This window comes from Chiloscyllium plagiosum, unplaced genomic scaffold (genome assembly GCF_037043375.1).
Source record: "Chiloscyllium plagiosum isolate Xiang-an unplaced genomic scaffold, Cpla_swu_hap1 HiC_scaffold_7, whole genome shotgun sequence".
Classification (NCBI taxonomy): domain Eukaryota; kingdom Metazoa; phylum Chordata; class Chondrichthyes; order Orectolobiformes; family Hemiscylliidae; genus Chiloscyllium; species Chiloscyllium plagiosum.
In genome coordinates this window covers 105,709,830-105,728,302 of record NW_028270145.1, presented here as the reverse complement: position 1 = coordinate 105,728,302, position 18,473 = coordinate 105,709,830, and the positions used below count along the sequence as shown (strand labels likewise).

Here is an 18,473-nt window from a genome sequence, read left to right as displayed (position 1 = left end):
ATTACCACACTGCTGTTTTGGGGGTTTGCTCTGTACAATTTGACCACTGATTCTGGCATTCCAAGATTGACTGCACTTTTAAAAACACTGGCTCGGAAAAGTGCTATAAAATTTCAAGTCTGTCTTTCCATTGTTTCAGTCTCCATAATATTTTTCTTGTTGGTCAGGGTTGGGTATTCTGAAACCTTTGTTCTTACCAATGTTATGGACTAGGCCAGACCACTCAAAACATTCTTGAGCAAACAACCCAGACCCATAACTTTGTAATTTTTTTCAGTAAGTGGACAGTGAAAATTACCTGGAGTAGGTTAGCTAAGTTGACTATGGGTTTTAAAACAGAAATTTATTCACAAAATTACGCAATGGAATACAGAACAGAATAAAGAACCCGACAGAACTGTCTATCCCAACTAGACTTAATTATGTTGTTTCGAATATGCGCAACAGTCCCAATAAGCGAACCCCTTTTCTTAAAAAAACAAAGTGGAACAGATGCTTACAGGTTGGAGTTAGAGCAGAGAGAGCCTGTTTCCACACAACTGAACTCCTAACTAGTTCTGAGCTAAACTGCTCAACTAGAGAGCTGACCACTCCCCTTTTCATTATACAGATCACTTCTAAAACATGACCACTTTGGCCTGAAGTCTCATCTGTTTGCATATAAAGAAAAAAGCCTCTCAATACCCTTTAATCTCTGTACCAAACCAGTCTAGTCAGAGCCAGGAGTGTTTTATTACCCCTCTGAGTTAAACCAAGGACACCGTATCCTTGAAAAGGAATAGCTTTTAGAAAAAAGGGGCCAGATTTGTGACACTAATCTATAACCAATAGGGGACGTTGGTTAAGAAAGCGCTTCTAAAAGGCCACTTGCTGTTTTACTTTCTATTGTATAGAAATGTGCAGCATTTGTACGAACAAACAAAGCTTCATTTTCCTTTTTGCTGCAGAATGAAGGAAGCAAACTCCAGAAAGATCTGCGGGCGTACCTGGTTGCAGTAAAAGGTAAGGAGGTCACACGCATGAGACCTGTGTTTGAGAGAAAACCATAACATTACAGCTGCTATTAAAAAGGATGCAAGGCCATGTTGGCTGCATTGATAAGGGATGTGAAACGTTGGACCACAAATGATTCATTTTGAATGGCTAAACTAACTCTGGGATATAAATGGCATACTCAAGTTTGTGTTTATCTAATGGATTAACTGGCCAAACTCACCATGTTGGCCTTCACAAAGGGTGTGTTGAGGTTAACCTTAGTATGTTTTGGAGCTTGTGGATACAAGATTTCTTTTGATATTAAAAATATATCAGACCACTGAGTACAAAAACAGCCCCAATTGACCATATCTGCAGTGGACATTTTCATTTTGCCTATCCATAGTAATGGAAGCTGTGCTGGCACCTCCTGTTTTATTAGATTGGTGTGTCAGCTCATTTATTTTAAAAAATAATGTAAGTATCATGTGCAAAATATTTGTCATTGTCCATGTATTCTGAAGGCGAATATTTATCAGTGGCATAGTTTTGTCTTCATGTGGATATATAAGATCCATCAATCTTATGACCTTTATCAAGCTTGACACAGCTGCAGTCATTGCCTGATCTGCATTTTGCACTTGATCTCCAGATAAAGCACTTTGTAATTAGAGAATGGTACAAGATGGGATATGCCCCACATTATTGCCGGCGCAAGCTTTGAAATTTTTAATCCTATTTCCCAGTTGTCGTTTCCTGCCATCTCTTCAACCCTTCCCACTCAGTTCTATTCCCCCTTTAAAGTTTTTCTACCATTTTTCTGCCATCCTTTCATGCATTGCAAATCAAACTTGAAATGATTTTCTTGGAAAGAAGAATTCTGTCATTATTTTAAATTCATATCCTGTCACTTTAGACATCAACACCTTTCATAATTTTAACCACTGTTCAATACTCCTTTGACCACCTTGAATCTTCAAACTTGAACATCAAAACTTGACTTCTGTATTTCGGAGGAAAATTGTTCAGTTGAATTGTTGCTGAAAATGTGTTGCTGGAAAAGCGCAGCAGGTCAGGCAGCATCCAGGGAACAGGAGAATCGACGTTTCGGACATAAGCCCTTCTTCAGGAATGAGGAAAGTTTGTCCAGCAGGCGAAGATAAAAGGTAGGGAGGAGGGACTTGGGGGAGGGGCGTCGGAAATGTGATAGGTGGAGGGAAGTCAAGGTGAGGGTGATAGGTCAGACTGGGGTGGGGGTGGAGAGGTCAGGAAGAAGATTGCAGGTTAGGAAGGCGGTGCTGAATTCGATGGATTTGACTGAGACAAGGTGGGGGGAGGGGGAATGAGGAAACTGGTGAAATCAGAGTTTATCCCTTGTGGTTGGAGGGCTCCTAGGCGGAAGATGAGGCGCTCTTCCTCCAGCCGTCGTTTTGTTGTGGTCTGGCGATGGAGGAGTCCAAAGACCTGCATATCCTTGGTGGAGTGGGAGGGGGAGTTGAAGTGTTGAGCCACAGGGTGGTTGGGTTGGTTGGTCCGGGTGTCCCAGAGGTGTTCTCTGAAACGCTCCGCAAGTAGCCGGCCTGTCTCCCCAATATAGAGGAGGCCACATCGGGTGCAGAGGATGCAATAGATGATGTGTGTGGAGGTGCAGGTGAATCTGTGGCGGATATGGAAGTTTCCTTTGGGGCCTTGGAGGGAGGTGAGGGGGGAGGTGTGGGCACAAGTCTTGCACCTCCTGCGGTTGCAGGGGAAGGTGCCGGGAGTGGAGGTTGGGTTGGTGGGGGGGTGTGGAGTTGACGAGGGAGTCACGGAGGGAGTGGTCTTTACGGAATGCTGATAGGGGAGGGGAGGGAAATATATCCTTGGTGGTGGGTCCGTTTGGAGGTGGCGGAAATGACAGCGGATGATGCGCTGTACATGGAGATTAGTGGGGTGGTAGGTGAGGAGTCGAAGGAATTGCGGACTCCGCCGCATCTGCTCCCAGGAGGACCAGTTCCAAAAACGTACAACCCAGATGGCCTCCTTCTTCAAGGACCGCAATTTTCCCCCCCGACGTGGTCGACGATGCCCTCCACCGCATCTCTTCCACTTCCCGCTTCTCCGCCCTTGAGTCCCGCCCCTCCAACCGCTACCAGGACAGAACCCCACTGGTCCTCACCTACCACCCCACCAATCTCCATGTACAGCGCATCATCCGCCGTCATTTCCGCCACCTCCAAACGGACCCCACCACCAAGGATATATTTCCCTCCCCTCCCCTATCAGCATTCCGTAAAGACCACTCCCTCCGTGACTCCCTCGTCAGCTCCACACCCCCCACCAACCCAACCTCCACTCCCGGCACCTTCCCCTGCAACCGCAGGAGGTGCAAGACTTGTGCCCACACCTCCCCCCTCACCTCCCTCCAAGGCCCCAAAGGGAACTTCCATATCCGCCACAGATTCACCTGCACCTCCACACACATCATCTATTGCATCCTCTGCACCCGATGTGGCCTCCTCTATATTGGGGAGACAGGCCGGCTACTTGCGGAGCGTTTCAGAGAACACCTCTGGGACACCCGGACCAACCAACCCAACCACCCTGTGGCTCAACACTTCAACTCCCCCTCCCACTCCACCAAGGATATGCAGGTCTTTGGACTCCTCCATCGCCAGACCACAACAAAACGACGGCTGGAGGAAGAGCGCCTCATCTTCCGCCTAGGAACTCTCCAACCGCAAGGGATGAACTCAGATTTCACCAGTTTCCTCATTCCCCCTCCCCCCACTTTGTCTCAGTCAAATCCATCGAATTCAGCACTGCCTTCCTAACCTGCAATCTTCTTCCTGACCTCTCCGCCCCCACCCCAGTCTGACCTATCACCCTCACCTTGACCTCTTTCCACCTATCACATTTCCGACGCCCCTCCCCCAAGTCCCTCCTCCCTACCTTTTATCTTAGCCTGCTGGACAAACTTTCCTCATTCCTGAAGAAGGGCTTATGCCCGAAACGTCGATTCTCCTGTTCCATGGATGCTGCCTGACCTGCTGCGCTTTTCCAGCAACACATTTTCAGCTCTGATCTCCAGCATCTGCAGACCTCACTTTCTCCTCCAGTTGAATTGTTGACCAAGTGGAAATGTAAATATTTGTGCTGCTTAATATTTATCACCATGATACTAAGTTGCTTAACACTTGAAAATATTTAATTTTTCCTTTTGCACTCCTTTGCACCTTTCCATCCAGGGAATATGAATTAAGTTGTAACTTTGAGAAAGTAAAAGCCCATAGGAAATGTCCAACTGTTGCTAAAGAGAAGCCAACAATAATAATAGATCAAGGGGAGAGGTTTGTTTTGTCAGTGGCAAGTGTTAGGCTTGGGTCATTTGAAGAATTTTGCTAAGGTAGGACAATGTGAAGTGGTGCTATTGCTGGAGAAACTTTTTTGAGATTCCCATTTCTAGTTTACTGAATGACATGGCAAAAATGTTTTGGGCTTTCACATTTTCAGTATAACAAATAGCATACAAAAATGTGAAAGTTTCTTTGTGCAAAGGTAATTCAAACCACAAAGGAACATTCCCCTCTACCCTTGGCACATGTTCTTTCAATGGAATTGTTTTAAAGGAACAATTGATTAAAATAAAATCAGTCCAATATCCTCCTAACTTTCAATAGATTTCAATATCCACATTTCACCTAAAGCTTTTTTTTCTGGATCATCTGGTCAAATTTACAACCAATCTCCTGGAATCCTTAGGCTGGTGGATGTCTACAACTAGAGGCAGCCTTGTTCCTATATTTGGTGGGAATATCTCAAAGCCAAGTAGGACTTCCTCTGTCCACACACAACCTCTTTTGTTCTGTGGATATTCCGTTGATTGTAGGGAAGCTGTAACTTGACTACACAATAGGTAGCAAGACACAAAAGCAGAAATTGCTGGAAAAACTCCACAGGTCTGGCAGCATCTGTGGAAACAAACCAGAGTTAACACTTTGCGTCCAGTGAAACTGTTCTGAAGAAGAGTCACTGGACCCAGAATGTTCATTCTGCTTTGTCTCCACAGATGCTGTCAAACCTGAGTTTCTCCAGCAGTTCCTACTTTTGTTTCTGATTTCCAGCATCTGTAATTCTTTGGTTTTCTTTAGGAAAGTAAGACACATGCTGATCAGCTTTCTTTGCTCTACACTCCCTTTCATAGAAATAAATGGGTAAATTATAGTACAATACCTAAACATCTTTCTGGAGCAGTAAGTCTAATCATGATAAACTGGTGGATAGTTGTCTTTTAGGCATTGCTGCAATGTACTTTGTCTCTAAGTTTGCTGTTTCTTTTGAGCCAACCAACCAATTTTTCCTATAATTTCTAGCAATCAGGCTGACTCTCAGGTGATGTCTAGAACAAGTCACATGACTTTCATTATCTCAAATTTAAAGTTACATATCCAAAATATAACCTTTTTTAACCACTGCTGTTCGTCATTTTTATGAACTACCTGGATGAGGGCGTAGAAGGGTAGGTTAGTAAATTTGCAGATGACACTAAGGTCGGTGGAGTTGTGGACAGTGACAAAGGATGTTGTAGGTTACAGAGACATAGATAAAATGCAAAGCTGGGCTGAGAGGTGGCAAATGGAGTTTAATGCGAACAAGTGAGGTGATTCACCTTTGGTCAGAGTAACCGGAATGCAAAGTACTGGGCTAATAAGATTCTTGGTAGTGCAGATGAGCAGAGAGATCTCAATGTCCAGATACACAGATCTTTGAAAGTTGCCACCCAGGTTGACATACAAGGCATACAGTGTTTTAGCTTTTATTAATAGAGGGATCGAGTTCCGGAACCATGAGGTTATGCTACAGCTGTACAAAACTCTGGTGCGAGGAGAAAGTGAGGTCTGCAGATGCTGGAGATCAAAGTTGAAACTTTATTGCTGGAACAGCACAGCAGGTCAGGCAGCATCCAGGGAACAGCCGATTCGACGTTTCGGGCACAGGCCCTTCTTCAGGAATGAGCAGAGAGTGTTCAGCAGGAGAAGATAAAAGGTAGGGAGGAGGGACTTGGAGGAGGGGCGTTGGAAATGTGATAGGTGGAAAGAGGTCAAGGTGAGGGTGATAGGTCGGAGTAGGATATTTCCCTCCCCTCCCCTATCAGCTTTCCGTAGAGACCACTCCCTCCGCGACTCCCTTGTCAGATCCACACCCCCCACCGACCCAACCTCCACTCCCGGCACCTTCCCTTGCAACCGCAGGAGGTGCAACACTTGCGCCCACACCTCCCCCCTCACTTCTCTCCAAGGCCCCAAAGGAAACTTCCATATCCGCCACAGATTCATCTGCACCTCCACCCACATCATCTACTGCATCCGCTGCAGCCGGTGTGGCCTCCTCTATATTGGGGAGACAGGCCGCCTACTTGCGGAGCGATTCAGAGAGCACCTCTGGGCCACCCGGATGAACCAACCCAACCACCCTGTAGCACAGCATTTCAACTCCCCCTCCCACTCCACCGAGGATATGCAGGTCATTGGACTCATCCACCGCCAAACCACAACAACGCGACGGTCGGAGGAGGAGCGTCTTATCTTCCGACTGGGAACCCTCCAACCACAGGGGATGAACTTGGACTTCACCAGTTTCTTCATCTCTCTCTCCCCCCCCCCCCCCCCCCCCCCCCACCTTGTCTCAGCCGAATCCCTCCAGCCCGGCACCGCCTTCCTGACCTGCAGTCGTCTTCTTGACCTCTCCGCCTCCATCCTACTCCGACCTATCACCCTCACCTTGACCTCTTTCCACCTATCACATTTCCAACGCCCCTCCTCCAAGTCCCTCCTCCCTACCTTTTATCATCTCCTGCTGAACACTCTCTGCTCATTCCTGAAGAAGGGCATGTGCCCGAAACGTCGAATCTCCTGTTCCCTGGGTGCTGCCTGACCTGCTGTGCTGTTCCAGCAATAAAGTTAAAACTCTGGTGCGGCCATACTTGGAGTATTGTGTACAGTTCTGGTCACCGCATTATAAGAAGGATGTGGAAGCTTTGGAAAGGGTGCAGAGGAGATTTACTAGGATGTTGCCTGGTATAGAAGGAATGTCTTATGAGGAAAGGCTGAGGGCCTTGAGGCTGTTTTCGTTAGAGAGAAGAAGGTTGAGAGGTGACTTAATAGAGACATACAAGATAATCAGAGGGTTAGATAGGGTGGACAGGGAGAGCCTTTTTCCAAGTATGGTGATGGTGAGCACGGGGGGGCATAACCTTAAATTGAGGGGTGATAGATGTCAGAGGTAGTTTCTTTACTTGGTAGTAAGGGTATGGAATGCTTTGCCTGCAACAGTAGTAGATCCGCCAACTTTAAGTACATTTAAGTTGTCATTGGATAAGCATATGGACGTACATGGAATAGTGTAGGTTAGATGGGCTTCAGACTAGTATGACAGGTCGGTGCAACATCGAGGGCCGAAGGGCCTGTACTGCGCTGTAATGTTCTATGTTCTATCAATATTGTGAGCATGTGTAGAGAACACATCAAATTGATGTAACGCTCTTATGTATGTTTGTACTTAGAAAGCCAGAATAAATGTTGGTCCATTCAGTGATTAATTTGGATAAGTTATAATGGGGACTAATTAAATGATAGAATGCTTGGTCTTTCATTATGAAACCCTGATGAAAGCTAATGATTCCAAATAAACCTGTTGGACTGTAACCTGGTGTTGTGATTTTTAACTTTGTCCATCCCAGTTAAACCCAGCACCCCCACATCATGAAAACTGATGCACTTTGTGGGGAACTACAGTTCCAGCAGGAACTAAGGACCTGAAGAAATTCAATGATAAAAAAATAATACTGGACTAGTTAATGAGATGAATAATCAGTGCAATAAATCCCTAGAGCTGGTTCTCCAGTACATCAGAATTCCATGGATTCTAGAACAATCCCAGTAAGCTGGATGAAGGCAACCCAAATCCTTCTCTTCAAAAGAGGAGATCAAGCAAAAATGGGAACGTTTGGAGCATTTGGCTTAATAGCTTATCCCTAATTGATTGGGTACTCCTGTTCCTTTGCAGAAAATATACATTCAGCCCCTCAAGCCTGTTTGGCCATTCCATGAAAATAAATCTTTAAAAAGAAATCATATGGAGAGTTGTAACAAATTTAAATAGAATAGAAATTTTATTTTTAGAATGCAACTAGCAGGATAAATGAGAACCAATGGATGCAATAGATGTGAATTTTCAGTAAGCTTGTGATCAGATGTCACACTCACTCAGTATACGAAGTTAGAATTGGTGATACTGAGGCTTACCATTAGCATGGGTTGGTTGTTGACAGAAATAAACGGGCCATTTTGATGTTGACTGTCTATGTTGGTTATTACAAGAGTCACTGACAACAGGAGAAGCCCAAGCAACTAGTCAAATTGAAGCAGGGGAAGATGATCTCTAGCATTTGGGAAAAAATAGTGGTTTCACTTTGAGTTGTCATTAACTCTTTGGAAAATTGGAGAAAAGCAAAATAATTTGATCGGAAAGAGACTTGAGAATGGTATTCAGGGGACTCGTATTTATACACAAATTGCATAAAGGCAATGATGCAAGAGATTTGTTACAAAGGAGTTGAAGCAGGTATGTGAAGTCTTACAAGCTTGGTCAGACCATGCCTGAAGCATTGTGTCCAATTTTGGACTCTAAAGTTGCCTTTGAGGCAATTAAGATTCATGAGACTGATTCCTGAGATTCTTCTAAGAAGGTGAGTAGTTTAAACTTGCAATACCTTGCAGTTCAGAAATAGTTCTATAATTTCCTTAATACTTTTTTTTAAAAGGGATTGACTGAGTAGATTGAAAATATTTCCACTCATGCAGTCTTGAACATGGTGTCAGAACAAGATATGTGTCACTAAAAACTGAAATTAAATTTCTCCCCTCAACTTTGTCATTCTGAGGAATTCTCTAGCCCAGAAAGATATGGGTGCGTACGTTCAGGACAATGTCCAGGGTGCTTAAAGGGAAGGCTATACTGAGACAAAGGTTACACAATGATCCTATTGTGTAATGGAACAAGATTAAAGGGCCAATAGGTCTCCTTCAGTTTTTAATCTTATGTATCAACTGCTTGGAACACAACTGACTGTAAATTTAAATTTGTTCTATAGCTATGCATGATGCCACAAAGAAGCTGTCAGAAGTTTTGGAGGAAATTTATGAGCCAGACTGGGTCGGCAGACAAGAAATCCATTCGATTTCAGAGGTTAGACTTTTGTTTCACTGCCATTTACTTCCCCACAGGTCAAGGGACTGCCTTGGACATTGCTGTGGCTATCTTCATCTAGACAATCGAAAACCCAACCATAGTCTGAATAAATCACAGACTGAGGATCTACACTGCTTAATGAATAAGCAATGGCTGTTTTAAAGTGATGGCAGCTGGCATGAAAAAAATGATGGCTGCTGGTGTTCAGTGTTCTGTAAAATTTCACGTGATGAAGGAGCAGTGTCCCAAAAGTTTGTGATTTCAAAGTCCGCCTATTGGACTGTAACTTGGTGGTTGTGACTTCTGGTTCTATTGGACTTAATTTTTTATAACTGGGGAGAGTAACTGGTCAAATTATTTTGAAGTTTGAATAATAGAGGCAATCTCATGGAAGTGCACAATTTTGAGGGTTTTCCAGTGTAGATGCTGAGATGTTTTGAGGCTGTACTACCAGTGTCACTGGACTTTGTCATGGGGACACAGGGTCAGATCCCAACACAGCAGATGGTAAAATTCAAATTCAATTAGTAAATCTGCAGTGGAAGGTTAATCTTTGGCCACAATGAATATAATTATGAAAACCCCAATTGGGTGGTTTAATCCCTTTTAGAGAAGAATATCTTCTCTTTCCTCTGCCCCACCCAAACTCCATTATTACCCTGTTGCTGTAACTGGTCTATATGTGACTCCAAAATGGCTGACACTCTACTGCTTTCTCAAATGGCCACAAAGTTCAAGGACAATTCAGGAAGAGCAATTAATGCTCATGGTGGCTCTGGTTAGCACTGCTGCCTCTCGGTGCCAGGGCCCGGTTTGAATCCATTATTGAGCGACTGTACGGGAGAGAAATTTGCACATTTCTCCTCATGTCTGTGTGGATTTGCTCCAGTTTCCTCCCATGGTTCAAAGGTGTGCAGGTTAGGTTGATTGGCAATGTCAATTTGTCCATCGTGCCCGGGGATGGGTAGGTTAGGTAGATTATCCATGGGAAGTACAGGGTTGCAAGGATCGGGTTGAGGGAATGGGTCTCGGTGTAATGCTCCTTGGAGTGTCAGTATGCACTTGATATGCTGAATGCCCTGCTTCCACGTAATAGGGATTCTGTGATATTTGATTCTTGTCAGATGTGCCTGCATCTTGAAAGACCCAAAATGGCTGACCTCCAGTAATGGGGGAATGCAGTGTGTAGGGTCATAGTTGGAGAATAAAGGGGTTGGCCATTTGGAAAATCTTGCCATTCCGTGTTTTGTAAGACTTTGAAGTTTTCCAAAGTGCATGCTCAGTTACAGCATATTCATGCTGAGAGGTTTTTGCAGGTTTGAATGAACCTAGTGAAGTAGTGATGATGTCAATTGAAAGGTAATTCAGAAGATTGTTTTGAGAAGACAAACAAATTGCTGAAGAAGCTCAACAGGTCTGGCAACTTCCTTGGGAACAATGATAACTTTTGAGTCTAGCCACTTTGTCAGAACTATTAGTAACTACGTAAACTTGGTATTTATGCTGAAGCCAAAATCGAGGGGGAATAATAAGTGGAGACTGACCCCAGAGAATTATGAAAGGGCTAGGTAAGCAAGGAGATAATGGAAACCAGGACAGAAGAAAAGCTAACTGAGTGAGAAAATGGTTTAATTGTGGTGATGGGCATATAATACACGTGAATGGCTGGCTGTGCTAAAAGCAACCCATGTCATAACAGGTTTGGGTGTGGAGTGGGTTTAAAAAAAAAATGGAAGGATGGAATCCGGCTGTAAAACTATTGAACTTGATGTTGAATCCTAGTTGCTGCAGGGTCCCCATGTGGCAAATGTTCTTTGAGCTTGAGCTGAGACTTGCTGGAGCACTGCAGCAGGCCTGAGAGAAATGTTGGTGGAAGCACAGTCATTCTTGCTGTTCACCATGCAGAGGAGACCACATGGTGGAGATGAAACAGGCTGTGTGACAGCTTTGCAGAACACTTGCATCATGCCCACAAAAATGACACCTCCAAACCCCCTCCCTTCAGCTTTTGGCTTCAGCAGAAATACTGTTTTTTTTTTCTAGTTGTGATGAGTTGCCAGACTTGAAATGTTAACTCTGCTTTCTTTCCACAGATGCTGCCACATCTGAGTTTCTTCAGCAATTTCTGCTTTTGTTTCTGATTTCAGTATCCATAGTTCTTTATTGTAATGTTTTGGGGCAGTGCTGGGGCAAAAGTTGAATTCAGTAAAAACCTGGAATTAAAAGCTAGCCTAATGACATCCATGTGACTGTTTAATCTTCTGGGGGTTAAAAAGAAATCATTCTGTTCACTAATGCCACAGAAGGAAATCTGCCATTCTTACCTCGACTTATATGCAACTCCAGACCCTCGGTAATGTGGTTGACTGTCAATTGAAATGGTTTAGTAAGCCACTCAATTCAAAAGCATTTAAGAATGGGCAATAAATTCTAGCCAAACCAGCACTGCCCACATCTCATGAATGAATTGTTTTTTAAAAAAATCAAAAACAATTCAGCTGGTTAGAGAGAAGTTTTCTGTCATGAATTGTGGAATAGGCTTTGGGCACATTTCCTATTTTTGGTGATCTGTTGTTTCAACTTGAGTTTGATTCACAAACCTTTCTCATTTGTCTTAATGTCTTTTTGTTTACCTTCAGAATAGTGATCTTCTCTGGACTGACTATCATCAAAAACTGGTGGATCAAGCTCTCCTGACCCTGGATACTTACCTCGGCCAGTTCCCAGATATTAAAGTAGGAGTCTTTTTTTGTGTGTGCTATAACCTAGGCAGAATGGATCCTGTTAATTTACTACCTTTTTTAATGTGATGCTCATTTCCCAAGGTTAGGGATGTTAGCCACAGTCCAAAGATGTGCATGTTCGGTAGATTGGTGTGCTCAGTTGTACTGATTAGGTGGATTAGCCTTAAGAAATGCAGGGTTATAAGAATAGGGTTGGGAATTGGTCTGGGTGGGATGCTATTTGGAGTGTCAGTGTGGACTCGATGGGCTGAATGACCTGATTCTGGAATGTTAGATGGGTTTTTTAATAAGAACAGCAATCGTGACAGGGATCTAGATGTGCGACTAATGTTAATTCAGCGTGTGGATTTCTGCTGCTGTTGCTGATTGACCTTTATGCACATTTTGTACTGTTCCCATTTTGAGAAATAGTTTCACTTCAATTCCTCCTCTATTTTCTGATTTAAATGCAGCCCAACTTTGTGCATGTGACTAGTTCCTCTTTTTCAAGCTTAGCATTTTTCCTAAATATAACTAAGATGACAATATCATTGAGAGTTTGCAAGTTAACATTAAAGTCTCAAACTGAACTTCCCTATGAGCCAGATTTGTTTTTTGATTGATACATGTTAAATTGTAAACCTTTTAAATCATTTGTAAAAGTTTTAAACACAGTACCTGAAACAAAGCCAACATCCCATTGATTGAGCCTGTATGAACTCTTTGAAGAGTCTAATCATTAGTCCCATTAGCTCTCACGTGCTGCAATTTTTTTTTCAAATAATGGACACGTTCTTTTTTTGAACACCGCTGTGGAATTTGCTTCTATCACACACTTATCCCCAAGTACAGCATTGGGTGTAGTCATAGTTCATTGTCTACATCTTGAAGTTGTACTGATGGCTTTGATCACCTTTCGAACTAATTATTCAGACTGTACAACCTTTATTTCTGGAAGGTCAGCGCACAACTTTTTTTAGTGTGAGAATCTACAATTAATAAAGCATCAGGTTGTGGTTAGAAATTCACATTTGTGACTCTCATTGAGTAGTGTCATAGTCATAGAGCCATAGAGTCAAACAGCATGGAAACAGACCCTTTGGTCCAACTAGTCCACACTAACCATGTTCCCAAGTTAAACTCATTCCACCTGCCTGAATTTGGTCCATATCCCTAAAACCTTTCATCTATACTTAGATATTAAACACTGTAATTATACCTGCATCCACCACTTCCCTTGTAGTTCGTTCCACGCACCAACCACTGTATTTTTTTTTTAAAAAAGCTATCCCTCGTGTCCTCTCTTTTTTTAAATCTCTCAAGTCACCTAAAAAGCCCCTCCTCCAAGTTTTGAACTCCTCCACCTGAAGGGAAGTACCCCTTATCTGTGCTCCTCCACCCAGGGTTATAGGTGATACAAATATTTGTTAGGAAATTGCAGGATGCCTAACTTCCCACAAAGTCCTGGATACACTTCATTGGGTTACTGAGATTTACATATCTTTTTATGCTTTGAGACCTCGAGCACTGATTTTGAAACAAATATATCACAGTTCTCTAGCCTCTGTTTTTTTTCTCTCCTCAGTAAAAATTGACATGAAATATTCATTTAATACCTTTCCAATCTAGGAATTAAGCATTTACCAGCTTTGAAATTTGATAACTTTTGACTTAAGATGCAAAGGAAAAACGATTTTGTTTAGAGGAGCAACATTTGTGAATCTACAGTTTAAACATAATTTATTTTGTAGACTCGTATTGCAAAGCGTGGGAGGAAGCTTGTTGACTACGACAGTGCAAGACATCATTATGAATCTCTCCAAGGTGCAAAAAAGAAAGATGATGTAAAAATAGCAAAGGTAAAAGATATTGCATATTTGTGACATTTTGCACAAAAGAAGGGCCTTTGGTCCAAAATTTCTGTACTGGCGTTTTGAACGATCCAATTTGGCCCACCTGCACCATATTAAAGTTGGATTTTTTCAAAAACATTCCTTTTCGGTTATTTATTCATTAATTAACAGCTTTTGAAAGCTACCTTTTTAAAATCTGCTTCCATAGCCTTTCCGATATTCCCGATCTTATCCTGCTGTATTACATTCATAAGAATGTCTGTTGTAGTTGTTTGCTAATCACATTGGATGTGCTTCCACTGGTTATTGAATGATCCCTGTTAGAAACTGTCATCTTGTATCCAATATCCAATTCTGTGATTTGAGTGATGTGTGCAAGATGTGAAGAACTGGCTATTCAGTTGTTAACTAGAAATACTGTTCTATTGCATGAGGATGGAATCATTTGAAATTTGAATTATGATGGCCAGAAATGAGTTTGGAAAATATTTAATGTTGTTTTTGAGAGCCAGGAGAGCTCTGCTAAAATTGCAGTAGTTTGTTTGCCTTTGAATTGCCAAAATATTTCTATTAAATGATGAACCCCTTGGTGATAAATTTGCAATATTTTAAATGGGAGAAACCCTGTAGGCCTGGCAGTGCCTGTGGAGGGAGAGTGTGTCAGCATGGAGTCTGGTATGACTCCTCTTCTGAACTGAAATGTGTTGGGAATTTTGAGTTATTCTGTTTGACAGGTAAAGGAAAAGCAATGAATCTATGCCATCTGTCCCCTTGCTCCTCCTTTGCCTCTGACAGAAGTATTTAAACAAAATACCTACACCTTTCAGTTTTAAAGCGTTGTACCAGAGCTGTCATGAAGTATCTCTCACTCACACTGTCTGTCCCCTCCTCCAACAACAAATGCTGCCAGACCTGCTGAATTTCTCCACCATTCTCTGTTCTAAAGTGAAATAATAGGTTGGGACCTTTTATTATAAGTTAAAAGTCTCTGCCAACTTGATAATGAATTTTTTGCCCAGTTAGATTGTTGACACAGCTTGACTAAAAGTACTTTCTGATATTGGTCTGTTGTTCCCTGAAAAGTCTCCCTCCTATTTTGATAAATGCTAATTGACTTTCATAGGTTTCAGTTTATCTCCAGGAACTGCTGTTATTGAATAATCCTGAGAATGCACATGAATGTGCATTTCCATTTGGTTGATGTAAGAAGTAGACTCTAGTCCTATACTGTGTTGCAAACTATTTGAGGAAAGTGCTGAATCTTGAGCTCCATGACTGTTTCCTCACATTAATAAATTAATCGGAGTATGCAATTTATTAGTTTGAAATCCAATTAGCACAAAACACTGACCACATTCCTGTACTTAACTGCTGTTTATTACAGGTGTTTTCTCGCCACAGGTAAGCAAAACTCTGAGCTATCAATATAACTCCACTAGTGAAAAATATATAATCCTGTTTTAAATCTTCTGCATCAGGCACAGACAAATCTATTCCTCCTCTGTTTCTGCAGCAAAGTTTATGCATATGGATGTTGGGGTAAGATAGCATTGGACGTGATATCTGCTAACACTGGCAATGGTTGGAAATGTCCAATATTAAAAAGCACCGGAGGGAACATGTGACTTCATCTTCAGAAGTGGAGGAAATTTGAGAGAGAATGAGAGAGAACTAGAATATTTTCAGATTTATTACCATGAGTCAATGGGGATATAGGATTCTGTATCCAGCCTGTGCTGTATCTTGAAGTGAGCAGGCACTACTTTGCAGACCTCTTGAGAAGAAATGGATTATCATCCAAAATTTAATCTGTTTTCTCCATCATTCAGTCCCCCAAAATGTGAACCTTAATCTATTCCAGTTATGTTTTCATGCTCTTGAACAAAAGGAGAAAGCCATATCGAAGTGGATCTTATCCTGACTCACTTTATTTGGGCTCTTGGCTGCATCTTTTCTGTGCATCTGACTGCCAGCTTTTTCCAAGGTACTTGTCAGTGTAGCATATTCATTGTAGCCACTATACTTCTGGCTGTGGAGAAGATTGAGAAACCCCCATCTGCCAATGGAAGGTTAAAATCTGTGGTGGCAATCTTCAATAGCTGGTATGTGGTGCTCTTGGAAGATCCTAAGTGGCTTTTAAAAGCTTGTGTAGCCTGTTCTCTGAAATGGGAAAATAGCTCAAGTCTGCTCCTCAGGTGTATCTGTCTGGCAACCCCTGCGAAGTTCTTGCGGGGATATTGAGGTAAGGATAGAATTGAGATTTGTATCTGCTAGTAGTCTTGTCACACTGATTAAAACCATTCTAAATTGCCATGTTCAGGAGGGGAAGATTTTTTGGGAAAGAATGAGAATATTTTGTTTCATTAGAGTCAGTAGGATATAGATTTCAAACATTGAGGGTCTGTTATAGTCACCTTTTTAAACTTCCATGTCTTCCCTTTCTGAAGGATTGGGAGTAAGCACAGAGCATTTCTGTTTTTTTTGTTGAAAATTTTATTTTTGGGAAACTAGGCGACGTGGGCTACATCAAGGCAAAAGTGGTGAAACGACTCCAACTACCAAATACAGTGGGGTGCCAGTATGTGTCTCAGGAGACTTTTTTTCCTTGCTCAGTCTCCAAAGCATGCAGTGCAGAAACCATCCTATTGGAAGCACAATGAGGCTTGCAATTACACATCAAGTCTTTCAGATTTATTTTAGTTTTCAAAGCAAAGTTTTCATTTAAAACTCTTTAAGAGCTGTATTCCTGTAACCTTGCCCATCATGGGAGGCTGGGATTCTGTCAATACTTGGATCTCACTAGTGTTATGAACTAAGCTAGACCATAACTTTGCAATTTGTTTTGGTAAGTGTACAGTGAAAATTACCCAGATTAAGGTAACTATGTTGACCAACAGGTTTTAAAACAGACAAAAATTTATTCACAAAGTTACACAATGAAACAAAGTACAGAATAAAGAACCTCAACAGAACCCAATCTATCCAACTCGATTTAATTATGCTGTTCTGAATATACACAACAGTTTTAATAAGCAAACTCCCTTTAAAAACCAGTATAATTGGAACACATACTTCTAGGTCGAAGCTGAAGGGCAGAAGAGTGTTTCCACACAGTTCCCTGTTGAACTTCCCAGTTCAAGACTGAGCAAAAACTGCTCCATTCAGGTCAGGTAGAGAGCTGACCACTCCCCCTTCCCAATGCAGGTCACTTCTAAAACATGACCACTTTGGCCTGAAGTCTCACCTTTACATATAAACAAAAGGCCCCTCAAAATCCTTTTCCACTCTGTACCAAACCAGACTGATCAGACTCCAGTCTGGTTTATTGCCCCTTTGAAACAAGATCAAGGTACAGCTTTTAGAAAAGAAGGAGCTAGCTTTGTGACACTAGAATAGATGAGACTAAAGGAGACCTGATGGAAGCCTCAGATTTAGTTGGTTTTAATTTGGATCATTCCAGCATTTGCTATTTTGAATATTTGTTGGGCAAATTGTCTCTTTCAGCTGGTGCACTCTCATTTGTTTGTGTGTATGTCACTGGCAAGACCTGCATTTGCCCTTAAACAAGCCATTTGAGGGAATAGTTGACCATTGATCATGTTACTGCGGGTCTGAGACTGTGGGGAGGTCAGATTGGGTAAGAATTGCAGATTTCCTTCTGTTAGAAGGTTGATGATGAACCAGGTGTTTTTAACAGTTGAGGATATGGTTGCCATTACTTGATATTAGCTTTCAATTCAAGATTTATTCATTAATTGATTATAAATTCCACCAGCTGTTACAGTATCCCAGAGCGCCATCCCAGGCCTTTGGGTTACTAGTCCCGTGATATTGTCTATGCCACCCTATTTGTTTCCTTGCCTCAGTGGACTTGAATAGGACTGGGTGAACCGACAAACGCCAGTGCTGCAGGCTTCTGAACTTGCCTCTTTTCTTAATGAATGGAGCTGCCTCAGTCTTTTGCATGTTGATAGGAGACCTCATGGTCCATATTGGTCCGGTGTGAATGGCTATCTCTGGGTAAGTACAGTGGAAGCTACTGTTAACCTGTATTGTCAGGTGGGAGATGGTTAGAGGAGGAAAAAAATTCATTCATGATTCAAGTTTGTCGTCTTGGCATTGGGTCACAGGAATTTGGCAAGGGGGTGGGATTTGGCTAGGTTTTGTTGTCCACCTATCCCAACGTATCTTTCATTACTGAGTGTCGTTTGTAAATCTAGAATGCTACCCTAACCCGGGGTCAGCACTAAGGAAATGTACTAGATTTGCAGTGTTTTGTTTATTTTCTTGTCCTTTGCCCTGGTTGTTCCCCTCAAGCCAGGTTACTCGAGTTAACTGTCAGGATGTGTAAGAGCATGCCACTGTTTTTACACTCCACCATCCTCACCTCCCATCCCCAAATCAGCCATTATCCAAAAGTTAAAGATCACAACACCAGGTTAGAGTCCAACAAGTTTATTTGGAAGCACTAGCTTTTGGAGCATCACTAATTCATCAGGTAACAGCCACCTGATGAAGGAATGGTGCTCCGAAAGCTAGTGCTTCCAAATAAACATGTTGGACTATAACCTAGTGTTGTGATTTTTAATTTTGTACACCCAAGTCCAACACCACCTCAGTCATTTACCCAAAGGTGCTGTAACTGATGGTTAAATGGCTGTGTTTGTCCTGAATTAGTACTAATCCTGACCAG

General features: G+C 42.3%; 1 protein-coding gene across 6 annotated transcripts in view; it reads left to right on the top strand.

The window, feature by feature from the left end:
* Positions 1 to 18,473, top strand: part of bin1a (bridging integrator 1a) — a 161,623-nt gene that overhangs the window by 74,194 nt on the left and 68,956 nt on the right. For all 6 annotated transcript variants that reach the window (XM_043694269.2, XM_043694271.2, XM_087989334.1 and 3 more), the window contains exons 3-6: positions 948 to 1,002; positions 9,107 to 9,201; positions 11,844 to 11,939; positions 13,679 to 13,786. In XM_043694269.2, coding sequence (XP_043550204.2) covers positions 948 to 1,002; positions 9,107 to 9,201; positions 11,844 to 11,939; positions 13,679 to 13,786 — 354 coding nt within the window. The remainder of the gene's footprint in view (positions 1 to 947; positions 1,003 to 9,106; positions 9,202 to 11,843; positions 11,940 to 13,678; positions 13,787 to 18,473) is intronic.